A 16,723-nucleotide genomic window follows, 5' to 3' on the forward strand; every position below is an offset into this window, starting at 1 on the left:
CAAATACTAATGTGTAATTGATTTACCAGCTTCCATTTCTTCATCTAACAATATAACAGCATAACCACTGTTGGCCTTCCTCAGCATAAAATATAAAACCAAGTTGTTTATTTACACACATTTAATTTGCGTGTGTGTGTCTGTAGATTATAAATACTCTTGCAATATCCCATCAATCTAATAGTGATATTAAGTAACTTTTTCTTCATTTGCATATTAAAATGAATGAAAAGAACTGGAACAGGTTTTCCTCCCTTAAATGTGACATGAAGCGCAGATGCTCTTTGTCAATAGAATGAATCACTGACACCATCACCTTTAATGTGCTGTGAGTGCTATTGATATAAAGAACTAAAGGACAAACGATTTGCCAAAATTTTGATGACCAGCTTGTCAGCTCTGTATATTGCTGAGGAGACACCATTGATCTCTTTGTGATTGACATAACGAATTTTCAATAAATAGAATTCCAAAAGAGAGGGGTGATACCTGTTATTAAAAAAATATCTTCAATACAAAAATAATTCAGCTCATTGTAAGTACCTGAGAAACAATGTCAAGAAAGAAGCAATATTATCCATAATTTTATAACATTGAGATGATGTTGACTAGTTTTAACATTATCACTAATTATACTGTATATTCACTTTAGTAGATTACTTCTTTTTGTGTATGGGTGTACTACAAAAACATTCTGAGTATTTTAGCTTTTTTTTTTCACTTTATAGATTCCAAAAAAACTAGGAACTCTCCCTGACTTCGCTTCCCCTATTGCCTTCCTCAGAGAATTTAGCAAATATCTATTAACTATTTTGTACCAAGCACATTCTGTGTGTGGATCCTGGGGACATCAGATGAAAAAAGTGGACAAAAAGCACTGCCCTTGTGAGTTTGCATTTGAGCAGAGAGAGAAAGATGACTAAAATGTGTGGTCCCTTAGGTGATGATGAGCGCTGGGGAGAAGAGGAAGGCGGGGGAGAGGGACAGAGTGGGAGAGAGCCGGGAAGGAGGAGATGCACTTTAAACAGAGGCACCAGGAAGGGCCTCTCTGACAGTGAGACATTTGAATAGAGACCAAAAGCAGACAGCAGCTGGCCTTGCAGTTAAATGGAAGACGATATTTCTAGACAGAGGGAACTGCAAGTGGAAAGGCCTGGACGAGGCAATGCGCTCGTGTGCAGGAAACAGCCAAGTGGTGGGTGTATCTGGAGTGGAGTCAGTGAGATGGGAAGTAATGGGAGGAGGAGTTCATGGAGCTGCCATGGCGCACGTCAATTCATCGAGGTCTCATAGAGCTTGGAGGGGACTTGACTTGCACGGAGTGAGAGGAAAAGAATTGGAGGTCTGAGTCAGAGAGCAGTGTGATCTGATTTGGTTTTTACAGTATACTTCTAAGGAGGCCAGGAGACAAGTTTTGACCTTTGGGAGACTGAGCAAGTTAGTTTTGCATTTACATCAAACTCCCTGTGGCTTCCTGGATTGGTCTTTGCCCATCTCTCATTTCTGCTAGTTGTGCAGGCTCCACTGTGCCATCTTTGCATGGCGATTGGCACACTTATGGGGTTTAGTGTTTGCAAGGTCCCGAAGCCTTATGGGCAAGAGCATTTTGACTTATGGGATAGAGGAGTGTTGAGGGTTTTCTGCACTTAAGTTCACTTTAATGTCAGAGATAAGCTTGGAAAAGTTTCAGAAACATTCTGTAAGTAAATGTTGCTTCTGATCCCTTAAAGCACACTTCAAATTACTAAAGTTAGGAAGACATTCAAAATATAGTACGGGTATATTTATGAATTTTAAAGTCTGTTTTCAGAGTCTTTACTGTGGCAAAGGAAACCTCAATCTTCTTAGTATTTTTGATGTGAATGTATATGTGTGATAGCTATTGTTAGTGGGCATCTTCTACATGCAAGGTGCCGAGTGAGAGGTTTTACATTAATCTTGATAGATGCTGCTAATACTTCATCTCATAGAAACCCTCCAAGATGTGTTTTTTAATATTCATTGTACCCATTTTGCTTATAATAATATAATGACTAAGTGATGAAGTACCTTGCCTAGAGTCAAATATTATACAAATCTAAGTTCTGTCAGATTCTAAAGTGTATGCATTTTCCATGGAAGCACGTTGGTTTCTCCTTACCCCAAAAGGTCAGGCAAATGTTCCTGGGACTCCATGGTTAGTTTGTCTCTGTCACACTCCCCATCTGTGTCTCTCAATGGTGCTATAAATATAAGTAGAAAATTTGAAATTTTGAATCCTCCAGAACATTTTCAGATAAATTTTCTTTACAGAGGTAGTATTGAAACCATTGGGATCAAACCTGAAGCACCAATCAGAAAGAATATATGCACCCCTATGTTCATAGCAGCACAATTTACAATAGCTAAGATCTGGAAACAGCCCAAGTGCCCAAGCCGTGGTACATTTATACCATGGAATACTATGCAGCAGTAAAAAAGAAGAATCTCTTACTCTTTGAGACAGCATGGAGGGACCTGGAGAGTATTATGCTAAGTGAAATAAGTCAGTCAGAGAAACACAAGTGTCATATGATCACACTTATGTGGAATCTCAGTAACAAAATAAACCGATGAATAGAGTGGATCCAGAGATGTGGTAGCATGGAACAGAGTGCAGGATCTTGGAGGGAAGGTGGGGGAGGGTAGGTGGGTGGGAGGTAATCAACCAAAAACCTTGTATGCATATATGCATAACCCATGGTCACAGACAATAGGATGCTGAAGTCCTGGGGCGGGGGTGGGCTGGAGGGAGTCAATGGGGGAAAAAAGGGGATGTATGAAATACTTTCAACAATAAATATTTATTTAAAAAAAGAGAAAGAAACCATTAGGATCAAAGTGATCCAACTTGGTTCACTTGATATCAGCCATTAATGTATTGACTGAGTCAGAGGATCACCTTGGAAATGACTTGTCCTTTAATTTATACGCAATCCGAATGGCTATATGCTATTTGGAGCTTTGAATACAATATCAATAGTTCATAGCCTCCACCCATAATTATTAAACTGATAAGAACAGATACTACACTTGATCTTAGCCAAAAGGCCGAGAAGCGATGCCATCCATAATTATTAATAAATACTGCTGAGAATTTAAATAGGCAGGACTAAATCATCAAAGGCAGCTAAACATCCTGATTTTGTTATGAATTGCTGATGTGCCTGATTTTGAATCATGCTGGTATGAGTTTATAGTTGTCTACATTTTAGAGGCATTGAATTTAAAATATCAGCATATCAACAAATATTTCCTCTTCTCATGCGTTTTGTAACTGGTGTGTTTGCCTTCACAGCCACTGGATGTCACTATAGTCCCCCAGATGGAGTCCCCAGCTTTTACAATCATTGTTAAGAGAATGGTGGGGAGGAAAACTCCAGTTTTCAGTCCTCAGGAACTTAATGGGGTCCATGTTTGTCTTGCTCCCGTTCTGATTCCTAATTGAAGCCATGGTATGAAGCAGTGGCAATTAACACAATACCTCAAGCGCATACCTCTGGACTCCTCGGGAAGAGGAATTAATTGTATTTTAGTGTCCTTGCTAGGGACAGCTGAGATTTCCATTATGAATTTCATTGTGGAGTGGCTTTAATAAGCAAAATGAATGACTGGAGGCTTTTAATGATACCATTTTTATGTGCGCAGCTAGACCCACGTGGTCTCTTTAAGACAGAAGCGCTGCACAGTGGCAGCGAGGGAACCCTGCACAGCCACCTGCTTTGAAGCTGCTCCTTCACTTCTTTCTTTCTTACAAAAGCAGCTCAAGTGTTTTGTTCCGTTGTGTGGAGCTGCTGTGCAGTTGTTCTTTCTGTGCTGTTTGGAATCTACCAGCCATTAGGCTGTGACTACCCTCATCACCAGCAGAAGTACCTGTGAGGCCTTCAGGACGCATGGCAGTGTGCCTCCCTCTCTGCTGAGACTTCTGGAGCCCTGACCCGAGCTCTGGGAGACACGGTGTCCTGATAGCACACTAAGGTTAGAGATGGAAAATATGACACTAGCAAAGAGTGCTCATCGCTAAATCTGCCTCCTGGTCCAGCTGGTTTTTCTTCTCACTCTCATAGCCTGAGTTCAGATCTCATTGTCTGCCTCCTGTTATCCTGTTTTACAGATCTCCCTCTTGCCACTGCTTATTCCACTTACCCATCTGCATGCAGGCCCGGTTCTCCTTGCATTCAATTCGAGGTCCTTTGCAGGGCATCTGTGCCCTGACTGCTCCTCCTGTTCCCAGCCTTCGGTCTCACCCTCCCTTTCTCCCGTTTATTTATTAGAGAACTGCCTATAGTTGCTGCATATGCTATGGTTTCTGCTCCTTGATTTGCTTGCTCATACTGTTGAGATTCTCAGGAAGTCTTTGTCGCCCATCTTTACCTGGCTAATGGCTGTTCATCTTCCAAGGCTTACTTGCAATTTTATATAAAAATATCAATAAAGTATAACCCTTGGCCTTTTCCTAAAAATACGTAAGAAGACAAGGTAAGAAGAAAACCCTCAGCTGCCCAAGCTTACTGACAGCTAACCTAGTGCTACCATCTAGGGCAGTGGTTCTCAACCTTCTGGCCCTTTAAATACAGTTCCTCGTGTTGTGACCCAACCATAAAATTATTTTCGTTGCTACTTCATAACTGTAATGTTGCTACTGTTATGAATCGTAATGTAAATATCTGATATGCAGGATGGTCTTAGGCGACCCCTGTGAAATGGTCGTTCGACCGCCAAAGGGGTCGCGACCCACAGGTTGAGAACCGCTGATCTAGGGAGAGGAGAGAGAGAAAAGCACTGGGAGGCATTCCACACTCAGATTTCTGACGTGGAGGGGCCCTTTCCTTATGACAGTGGGTAGGAAGACACAACTGCTTCTTCCATGTGCCCAGCCCCTGGGCACAGGCTTTTGCTGCTCAAAAGCTGTTCCTTGAGGCAATCAGGATACTTGTTGGCACTGACCCTTCTCATACATCCCTTAGGGAATTGCAAATCCCCCATATAACAGAGTGGTGCAGAAAGCACTAGGCGCGGAAATGATGAACGGCCTCCTGGGAGCGGTGCTTCCACAGGTGCACGCTATTGATGGGCGTGGGAAATTTGGACAAGAAATACATATCATTAGGCTGCTCAAGCAGGATTATCTATTTATTTTTAATGATTCTTTATTGTTGAAAGTATTTCATATGCCCCCCTTTTCTCCCATTGACCCCCTCCAGCCTGCCTCTGCCCCCCCCCCCCTCCCCAGGCCTTCGACACCCTATTGTCTGTGTCCATGGGTTATGCATATATGCATATAAGGTCTTTGGTTGATTACCACCCACACACCCTCCCCACCTTCCCTCTGAGATTCCGAAATTAGAAAAATAAAATCTAGTGTATAATAATAGGGGAATGTTATAAACTTTGTATACCCATAGGATGTACATTATGCAGCTTCTGCTTATCTTTTTGGAGTTCTTCTTTTGATGACTGATATGGGCTCATTTAAAATTATAGTGATGATGATTGAACAAAAATACGTATTTTTACCAAATGTAAGAATTATATATATATCCATATACATATATGTTTACATGTATACAGTGTTTTCCAAATTTTGTGGAAAACATATACACAGCTATATATATGTGTATATATTTACCAGAGAAAAAGCAAGCTAGGAATATACTGAAATGTTAACTGCTTATTCCTGATTGACAGGTTTACAGATGGATTATGGTTATCAGCTGTCTGTATTTTTCAAATTTTCTGCAATGGAAATGTATTGTTGTAGTAATCAGGGAAAGGGGGATAAACACAATTTTAAAAACTATTGAAGAGATTTTTAAAGACTTAGACATCTTCCAGAAGTCCAAGTTGGAGCAAGTACCCTCCTTCTGTGCTGCTATAACACTTTTGCAACTATTTTCATAGTGCTCATATTATTGCAACGAGACAGTAATTCCATAAGAGCTGGAACTCTGTGTATACATACATGTTTGTAACCCAGGATTTAGGACAACTAAATGGCTTTTGAACTAAGCTGTACTAAACTGGAAGGTATTTATATCAAACAGTTCAAAGGATGGATTATAACGTATACAGAAGGCAGAGACTTGGAAAAGAAACCAACATGCCGGGCCCACATGGAAATGTACTGTGAGTTTTTAAAGCATGCATTAGGTGACTTGGAATTCATAGGAGCCGTTTCTTAACTCTTCAGTTATTAGCAGGCAGCTTGAGATAATGTATATGCGAACACTGTGGGAAGAGAAGGTTTTCTATGAATACAAGTTGTGATCGTTGGGTCTGAGTTAATATGAGGACTATTTCGATTTGCTGAGGAATTATCCACAGGCCTTTATACCCATCAAGCTGAAATATCAAGATTGTTCTCTCCTTGGACTTGGAGAGCTGAATTTGGCGTGGCGATTTCCCAAGGGATCTTGTTGGTATTAAGCAGTTTTCTTAGGTTAAGGAACCTTTTAGAAACCGAGCCCTGTTTTAGTCTTTGCTTCTCCAGTTTTTGTTTTGCTTGGTCAGAGGCTGTTCATTTTTATCTGAAAATAAGATTGACAAAATGTGTGTAGTTTCTACCTCGCACAGAGAGAAGTACAAGGACCATTTGTCTCCTGGAGTTTCCTGTAACAAAGGTATACAGAGAATTGTTTTCTGGGTGAATTAGAGGTAAAAGCCACTCTTGTTTCTTCTCTTATCAAGTGAGGAGAAGAGTAGGGACTCAGGTTTCTATTTGAGCCCCACGCTGTACTTTCAGTGGATTCAGCGAAGAAATCCCGGCAGAAGGTCACAGGTGAACACTTTCCATACTGGGAGGATTGAGGTTTTTTAAAGGACTTTCAAGTTAAATAAACTGTTTCAGAAGGAACTTCTTTCTTTTCTTCTTCTTCTTCTTTTTTTTTTTTTTTATAAAGAAAACCTTTCTGAAAATTAAATAGAAAACAGTTATATGTAGTTATCATTATTTGTTAATTTCATTTTGCTACCATAATACTACACTGATCTATTAGAAACAAAAATTACATTTAAAGCAATATGAAGTTTTTGTTTTTGTTGTAAAAAATATATATATTTTTTTACTCTTTTGGAGACTTTCTTTTCTTCCTCCTTTTTGGTTGTGGCTGTGTTGAAGTGATTTAAGAGGGCCTCTCTCCTGTTTTCTTTTACCAACGTAGGAGTGGTATTTGATCCTTGTAATTCACTTTCCAATGCTTGAGAAATACTTCTCTTAAGTTAAAAACGTTAGAAAATATAGCTATATCTTTAAAGTTTTAATAAGTTATTTTAAAGTAGTATTTTAGATGGATTTATGAAGCTTTAAAAATAAGATATTTAAAATAATCATGGTAAATTTATGTGAAAGTTGCCTGGAGTCGCTTTTCAAATAGTTACTCAAAAAGTATCTGAGTTCATTCTGTGTGATAGTTTCTAATGTCATTGTTTTGAAATGTTGCAACAAGGAGCCCCCTGTTTAAATAATTATTTGTTTTATTTAGACGTTTTAAAATATATTATAAATTACTAGGATTTCTTGGTTAAAATCTGCTTGGTTTTTGAATGGAGCTAAGGAAGACTAAAGAGAAAGTGTATTGTAAGCCATCTAGACTGGTATTTTGTTTTGTTTTGTTTTGTTTTTCCTTCTTTTTCTTAGGTCTTGGTGATGGTGTCTTATGCCTAGGCTCAGGAAAAACAAAGCTGGTCTTCTGTAAATCTTTACCTCCCCTTTAAGCATATTTCTCTTCCTCTCAAAGTAATCCATTTAGGCATCCTGTATCTTCATGGTGAACTTTTCCCCTATTAAGGTCTGTATTTAGTTGGATATTTGCCTCTAAAAAGAAGCCCCACTAATTTTCTGTAAGATGTGATTACCTGATCATCAATTATGCCTCTTGGGGTTATTTGAATTATTGTAGCATTAATTATTTAACATAATGAGACTTGGTTGGGGGGATGGAATATGCTAGTGTATCCAAATTGGGATGGAGATACATAAACTTAAAAAGATTGTTTTAATATAATATAATTTTTAAAAAGCCAGATTCTGTAATAAGGAAGTTTTAACTCCATTACCAGATGCATATATGAGGTAAGAACCTGTAGCTGCATTTGATTCTCTGGATTTTATTTGCTTTTTTATACGTTATCTGAATTTTCAATGAAATAGTATCAAGAGCCCAGCCAGTGTTGCTCAGTGGTTGAGTGTAAACCTATAAACCAGGAAGTCACCGTTCAATTCCCGGTCAGGACACATGCCCTGGTTGTGGGCGCAATTCCCAGTGTGGGGCAGCTGATCAATGATTCTCTCTCATCATTGATGTTTCTCTCTCTCTCTCTCTCTCTCTCTCCCCTTCCTCTCTGAAATAAATAAAAATATATTTTTTAAAAATGGTATCCAGAAGTTTATTTAAGGGATTGGAAAGTATGTCTTTTGCTTTCTTACATACTGTAGTATTTGCTAGCTTTATTTGAAGAAATTTTTCTTCTGAAGATTACCAGCAGGTTTTCCTGATGCTAGTACTTGCATTATTTAAACATGTGGTATTATACTTCTTTGAAATTTTCTATAGATATCATATCCCTTATTTTTCCTGTCTGGATTGATATGCTGGGCTTTATTTGCATGTAGTCAGCAAAGCCCTGGCTAGACTGCAGCTTCTTTGGTGATCACGTGTATTTTCCTCATTCTTCTTTTGTTACATGTTTGCTAGAGCTCTTAAAAAGCACTTGGATTTCCTACTCTTGTTGTTTTCTTTTCTTTTTTTTGATGTTTCCCAGATTAAAATGATTTGCGTTACTTTTATGTACAGTTAAGATTGATATAGTTGGAAATATTGCCTATTATTTTCTTTCCTCTTCCATTCAAAATGTGGTTGTTTATTTTCACTTAATTAGTAAATATTTATTGAACACATTTCAAAATAAAATAATTGGAGGTAATTGAAACATGAGAACCACAGGAACATGAGAGTGATTTTAGATGAAAAATAAAAGGAATGAGCAGGATATAAACAGACTCAGCAGAGGTGATTGAGGTTTCCCTTAGGTGGGAGCTCGAGTGATGGCAGAGATAACTCTGTGCAAAGAGTGTTGAATTGAGGCCAGACATGTGATGCCATTCAAATCCTGAGATTTTCTATTCTGAACTTCAGTTTTATTTTCTATAAAATTGAGATATAACTTGCTCATTAGATTATTGTACTAGTGTCCTAAGGCTTCTGTAACAAATTACCAAAAACCTAGTGGCTTAAAGCAACAGAAATGTAATCTTTAGGGATTCTGGAGGTAAAGCCTAAAATTAATTTCACTGGCCTGAAACCAAGGTGTTGGCAAGGCCATCCTCTTTCTGGGGGTGTTAGGGGGAATCCATTCCTGTCTCTTTCAGCTGTTGGTGACTGTCATCATTCCTTGGCTTGTGGCCACATCACCTGAGTCTCTACCTCTGTGGTCACGGGCCCTTTCCTCTTTTCTGTCAAATCTCTTTCGGTCTCTCTCTTATAAGGATATTTGTGTTAGGATTTAGGGCCATCCTGGATAATCTAGGATATTTTCCTCATCTCAATATCTTTAAGATAATGACATTTATAAAGGCTTTGCTATACAAGATAACATTTACAGGTTCCAGATATTCAGAACTATTTTGGGGCAGTATTCAGCCTACTGCAGATATTATAAGAATTAAGTACAATAATGAAAAAGGCCTCAGAATGAGATTTGTAGATATATAACTTCTTTTATTTCTATAATTGAATACATTTTTGACCTTCTGTCTCCTGTCTTCTTAACAGCAGACAGTTTAATCTTTATTTGTTTGCTTTATGGATTGTTCTCAGTCTTGTTGGGGTAAATAATAAATTCAGGTTCTAGAAAGGAGTTGCATACAAGTTTAAAATATTCTCAGTTGAAGAATTAGACCTACTTTTACTCCTCCAGCACTCTGGTTGGGCATTTAAGTCCCAGGAGGGGTATTTGTTTAACTCTTGCCCAACTCTTGTCCAACTCTTCATGTTCTGAAAACTCTTGTTCCTCTCAAGCTTATTGACTATGCCATAAAGCCCCTTAAGTTCATGGTTTTCTCTTGTCCCTTCCATGCTCCTTCTGGGGCACTTGGTACCACTGCAATGCTCTTTCCCCATATTGGGATTCTATGGACTCATCTGTCTCAATATTAGACTCTGCTGTTGCTTCTTTACCGTGCTAGATGCCGGGCTTCTACTTGAGGCTAGAGGTCTCATGGGCTATAGTGTGGGTTGGACCACACAAAAACTCCTCACCATCAACTCCTCACCCTGGGGCTCTAGTTCTGGAAGGGGATAGGATACAGTGTCATTTGGGACCTACACCATCTGCCTACTATCTAGCTCTCTCTCAGTCTCCACTCCACCCTTTTCTCCACTAACTCCTTAACTACAGTTCCTTCCCCAGAGGACAGAGGGTGGATTCCTTTAAGAGGCAATGGAGGATTGGCTACGTATTTTTCTCTCCAAGCAGTTATCTCTCAAAGATTGATAAAGTCTACTTTGAAGCTCAAAAGAAAAGAAAATGCATCTTTTTATCATTTCCCTCTCTGAATAGTGTATCCTGTGAGGGGAACACATGTGCTTTACTTAGTGTTAGAGAGAAGCAATGGGTATAAAGAAACAAACAAGCAACTATCTTGCTTAATACCTTGACATTTTCTCCCACTGTAATTGGGAAGAATACAGATATAATGCTTAGCACATATTATGTTTAATAATGTGGACATATATGTCATAAGCTTGAAAATATCAGCTGGGTTTGTGTGAGCAGACATATGTAAGGATAGAAAGATTGTTAGGGATGAAACTTCCTACTCAACAGCTCAATGACTCTTGGATCCTCCCTTTCACCGCCCCAGCCTACTTCTCTTACAGTCTTTCAAACTCAGTAATGGCAACGCAATTCTTCTGAGAACTTAGGCAAAGACCCTTGGTGTCTTCCTTAACTATCCTCTCTCTTTCATTCCATGTCAAACTTGTCAGAAAATCCCATTAGCTATACATTCACAATACATCCAGATTATGCCCGCTTTTTACATGTAGACTGCTACTCTAATCCAAGCCACATCATCCATCGCCTTGTTAATTATAATATTCTACTTCCACCCTTAAGCCTCTTAAAATCAGCTCTGCACTCAGCAACCAATGTAATCCAATGAAAACACATCAGTTCATGATATTCTCTGTTTGAAATGACCTCTTATCTAACTCGGAGGGAAAACCAGATCCTCACTATGAACTGCAGCATTTTCCCCAATCCCCTCAATGCATTACTTCTCTAACCTCTTCTGGTAGTCTCCCTTTTGCTCCCTCAGCTTCAACCACACGAATTTGGGGCACCGGGCCTCTAGTTGTTTAATATTTTTAGGAACTGCCTTACTGGCTTTGATTTCAGACAAACTGTGTCAGAGGAGGTAGGAAGTCTAGCAGTTAGGAATGAAGTGGGACTGAAAGAAACTGTTGCTGGAGATTTCACTTCAAGGAACTTGACAGATGTGTTGGCTAAAAAGGGTAGCATGAATTAGTTTAGAGAAAGGGAAAGGAAAGAATTGAGCCAAGGACTGCATCTTAGGATGGAGAAGGAGCTACAGGAGCTAGTCAATGAGACAGAAAAAGAGCAGTCAGAGTCAGGAACGGAACTGAGAGTGTCGATACACACTTAGCTCAAACTCATCCATATTCATCGAGCACTCTTGCAGGAACTTCCTTTCAGAAGAATAAGCTTCTATTTAAGTATGACATTACTTTCAAGGGTTCGGGTGTTAGAGGTCACAGATCACTATTGAGTGTTGAATTTCCGAGACACGGATACTTTCAAAAAGGTCCTAGAAAAAGCAGATTCCTTATTTGGCTGTTCTCTATTTCCTGTTTTGCATCAGTTATTTCACAGTTTCTTTACCATTTTATTGCAGTATGACATGCCTTAAGAAATGTGAACAAACCACATGTGGACAACTCGATGAATTCTCAGATATTGCATATACCTGAGTATTCACACTCAGATTGACAGAATATTTCCCATGCTCAGTGGTTCCCACCAGACACCCACTTACCCACCCACTATCCACATTACCTTGATTTCTGACACTGTAGATTTATTTTACCTGTGTCGAACTTTATGTAAGTGAATTCATGTAGTAAATACTCTTTGTGTCTGACTTCTTTTATTTAATATTATGTTTGTAAAATTTATCCATATAGCTGCTTATCACTGTATATTCCACTGGGTGCTTTACACAACTTATTTATTCATTCTCATGTTGATAAGCATTTGGGTATTTTCCATTTTGGGGCTATTATGAATAGTGCTGCTAAGAATATCACAGTTTCTTAGTGAATAGGTATTTTGCACCTTATGTTCACTGCTTTAAAGTTGTCATTGCTTATTTCATTTAAGTGACTTTCCTCCTAAGTGCCTTCCCATCCTACCTAATTATCTTCATTGTTAATACAATATGTATTTCCCTGAGCATTACTTTGAAAGTATAAAGTGCCACAATAAATTAGGTTTCTTAAAAATGTTATATATTTGAATTAATATTTTCCTTTTAAAGCATTTATTTTAATTTTTCTTAACTATACAGATTATGTGTCTTAAATGTGTATTGAATCTGTCAAAATTTTTCTCCTCTTCATGGGCTGCATTGTTCATCCTGGAGGCAAATATTTTAATTTTGGCAGCATGATGAGCTGGAGAAAAAGAATAACTACCATATTCTTAATGCTGATTTGTTATCAAACTTATATTATAATTTAAATAGCAATAAAAGAAGGTTCACAATTAGCAAAAAATGCATTGTGATATTTTGTCATTTTTCTCTTCAGGTTCCAGTCTGCTTTGGTATAAAAATCAGTTATTACTAATTCAAAATTGAAGAAAGTTTTATCAATCTACCTATTTCAGAATTGAGTTGAAATTTTGTATCTTAAATAAATATATATACATAATATATTTTATATATTTGTATGGATCTATATATCCATATGTATATTTGTCTACCTAGCTATATTTTTATCCATCCATCTATCCATTGACATACTAACTAAAACATTCTTTACAGAAAGAATAATAGAAGATCATGAACTGGTGGTTGAAGTGCTGTCTAACTGGGGAATGGAAGAAGAAAATAAGCTATACTTTAGAAAAAATTATGCCAAATATGAGTTCTTTAAAAATCCAATGGTAAGTGAAATCCTCATTAATAGTCGTGGAAAATAAATAAATTAGTTGAATTTTATTTTAGTTTATGTGAAGAAAAGTGTCACCATAAATAAAATATAATTCCCTAATTGGTAACGTGTAGGTAAGAATTGTGGTCCTTTATAATTTCAGTCATATTTCTTCTTCTTTTTAATTTATTTATTTAAATATATTTTATTGATTTTTTACAGAGAGGAAGGGAGAGGGATAGAGAGCTAGAAACATTGATGAGAGAGAAACATCGATCAGCTGTCTCCTGCACACTCCTCACTGGGTATGTCCCTGCAACCAAGGTACATGCCCTTGACCAGAATCGAACCTGGGACCCTTGAGTCCGCAGGCCGATGCTCTACCCACTAAGCCAACCCAGTTAGGGCAGTCATATTTCTTCTTACTCTAACATTGATTAGTCAACATCATCACAGAAATTCATATACATGGTTTTCAAGAACTCTTGTTTCTTTTTCTTGCTTTTAAAGAAAACCAAATTCTATACATTTGATTTAGGGAATGAATTATTAGATATCCTGCTTGATGAAGCAGGTTTCAAAATATTATAGTTTATTAGTTTTCAGAGAATTTGGGAAATTTAAAATATATATAATTTCTAAAGTAAAAATGAACTGATGATTGTTGGGGGTGTTGTAACTTAAACCAGAAATTTAAGATGGACATGAATCTGGCCCTGGCAGGATAGGATAGTTCAGTTGGTTAGAGCATCATCCCAATATGCCAAGGTTGTGGGCTCAGTCCCTGGTCAGGGAACATACAAGAATCAACCGATGAATGCATAAATAAATGCAACAAATCTCTCTCTCTCTCTCTCTCTCCTTCTCTCCTCTCTAAAATCAATTTAAAAAGATTGACATGCATCTTGATATTACAAATTTTGTTTTCAGTGCAGTAATCACTGAGCAAAGTAGAAATTAGATAAAGATCAATGTATTATTTAGTAAATACTGTTTTCATTGTAGTTCTCTTTAAATGATAATAAATGTATGTCACATTCTAATGAAGACTAGGGATCTGGAGAAGTCAGAATAGCCTCTGGGATTATTATTTAAATTGTGTTTTTTTGTGCAGCTATAGCACTTTTATACTAGGTTTTGGATAATCGGATTGAAATAATCCTTTAAGGAGAATATGTGATACGAAACATAAATAGAATATTTTCAAACCCTGAAAGACTTCTTACTGTTTTATTTGAACCTATTAATGAAAACAAAATGATCTTTGACCAAGAAAATAAGAGTTCTAATAAAAATTAAATAGAATTAGAATTTGAAGGGAAACTATTTTCTTGTTATGAATCTTTATAAAAAGCAAGAATTTAAAAGTCATAATTATAAATATATGGTTTAGTGTTTATTCTGAGTTTTATCTATTTTTTAAAAATGTAAACAAGCTATACATTCATTTTGTAGACCTATAACAATGGTTCCCAACTGGGGTGGTGATTTGACAATGTCTGGTGATGTTTGTGGTTGTCACAAAGTGTGTGGGGAGGGCTGCTAGTGAGCAGGGGCCAGGAATGCTGCTAAACATCCCACAATGCACAGGACAAGTCCCTCTCCCCTCACCACTCAGTATTATTAGACCAAATGTTAATAGAACTACTGTTGAAAAACCCACTCTAGAAGAAGTAATCTATATATATAAAAGGCTAATATGCGAAGTGTCCCCTTGGGGGTTCAACCGGAAGACTGGGAGTTCAATAGCTCCCTATGATGTGCGCTGACCACCAGGGGGTGGCACAGAATGAAGAAAGGCCCTGGCCGGCAGCCGGCAGCCGGCAGCCGGGTAAAATGGCCCTGGCTGGCAGCCAGAAAGAAGACCCCGCCGGCAGCTGGAAGGCCTCAATCAGCCCTGATCGCTGGCCAGGCCTAGGGACCCTACCTGTGCATGAATTTCGTGCACCAGGCCTCTAGTGTAGAATATATTTCCCCAAACTTGTCTGATTATAAAAATTATCCAGAGGAGTGGGAGAGTGCTTATTAAAAACACAAGATCCAGGACTACCCGGAACTATGGAATCAGGCTCTTCAGGAATGAGGCCTGAGATTTCCTATATCAAACAACTACTCTGGATAAATTTTATGATTAAACAAGTTTGGAAAAACAATTAGTGGAAAGAACTGGATTTTTGCTCTCTGGCTCTTCTACACTGTGGGCTGTGACCTTGACTATGCTTTTCACTTCTATGAACTTTGACTTTCTAAAATGGAGATGATAGTCCTTTAGCACCAGCACCTGCTAGAATGGTTGCAGGATTCAGGGAAGAGATGCAGGAGCAGGTACTGTCTCCAGGGCAGTGTTTTGTGTAAAGTGAAGTATGGAAATCTCTTCATGGGCATCATCTGAATGTGTTTGCTACTCTGGGTCCTACTCTGACTATTTCATTGAAATACGTAAAGGCAGAGTCCAGGGACTGGCATTTTTAAAAGCACTTCATATTTTCGACACACTGATTTAAAGAACTTTTGCCTGAGATTACAATGGTCATAATTGAATCTGTTTTAGCACAGGTTTTGGGATAATGTAACCTGTTTCTTTTTGTCAGTATTTTTTCCCAGAGCATATGGTGTCTTTCTCAACGGAAACCAATGGTGAAATATCCCCCGCACTGATTTTGCAGGTAAAATACATTTTCATTAAAATATTTAAGTAATAATAAAGGGAAACTTTAAGGTCCATATTTATAAATGTCCAGAATTTGCAATGTTATGCCTTGAATGATTAATTTTTGCTGGAGGTACAACTGAAAAGAGCAAAATCTGGATAAAGAATTTCTTAAATCAATAAGACTCCCTATTATTCTTCCCAGTTTGGGCCAATTATCAAAGAATTTTAAGCATTTAACAAATATGTATCGTGAAAGTAAACTTACAATTTTGCTCTGTGATGTGTTTAAAGATTATGTTAGTCTTTTGAAAAATTAAAATTTCCAGTAAAATGTAGTCATTTTAATAATGAGTATTTAGTATTAAGTTTTATAACAAATGCCCTCAATCCTATTTGTAACAAAATATTTAGCTAGTAAATAGGAGGAGAAAAAAACTATCTAGAATATATCTATTTCATACACTAACATTTGTAATATCTATGACAGAAATACTTGAAATATCTTAGCTGAATTAAGAGTACTGGTTATTTAATTAAAAATCTCCTTGGTTTTGCACTTGTTGGGCTGATTTCTTCTACACTGGCTGTAACTTTCGATGATTATTTCCCAAGTCATTTTCATTATAGTAAAATAATGATTTCAGTTATTTTATTTTATTGTTGATAGATTAGTAGAATTTACACTAGCAGCTCTAGAGTTATTGCTAGGTTGAGGGTGAGCAATTTCTTTATAATGGGTGCTGTTTGATCTAAGCCCTGGACACCCCCCAACCCACTCAATATTTTCTGATCATAAATGAAGAAAACTTTTAATATTTTCAATATAGATTCTACTTTAAATATATTGATAAGGAAATATATTGGATATGGCAGATTCATT

At 37.5% G+C, this 16,723-nt stretch overlaps 1 protein-coding gene and 1 pseudogene across 2 annotated transcripts in view; one reads left to right on the top strand and one right to left on the bottom strand.

Moving 5' to 3' along the window:
* Positions 1-16,723, top strand: part of GRB14 (growth factor receptor bound protein 14) — a 107,309-nt gene that overhangs the window by 65,583 nt on the left and 25,003 nt on the right. For both annotated transcript variants that reach the window (XM_070422851.1, XM_070422852.1), the window contains 2 exons: positions 13,082-13,203; positions 15,782-15,856. In XM_070422851.1, coding sequence (XP_070278952.1) covers positions 13,082-13,203; positions 15,782-15,856 — 197 coding nt within the window. The remainder of the gene's footprint in view (positions 1-13,081; positions 13,204-15,781; positions 15,857-16,723) is intronic.
* Positions 2,870-3,081, bottom strand: LOC139015942 (U2 spliceosomal RNA; annotated as a pseudogene).

The sequence above is a fragment of the Myotis yumanensis genome, unplaced genomic scaffold, assembly GCF_028538775.1.
Source record: "Myotis yumanensis isolate MYYU_CA2020_CCGP unplaced genomic scaffold, mMyoYum1.0.hap1 SCAF_8, whole genome shotgun sequence".
NCBI classification, from domain to species: domain Eukaryota; kingdom Metazoa; phylum Chordata; class Mammalia; order Chiroptera; family Vespertilionidae; genus Myotis; species Myotis yumanensis.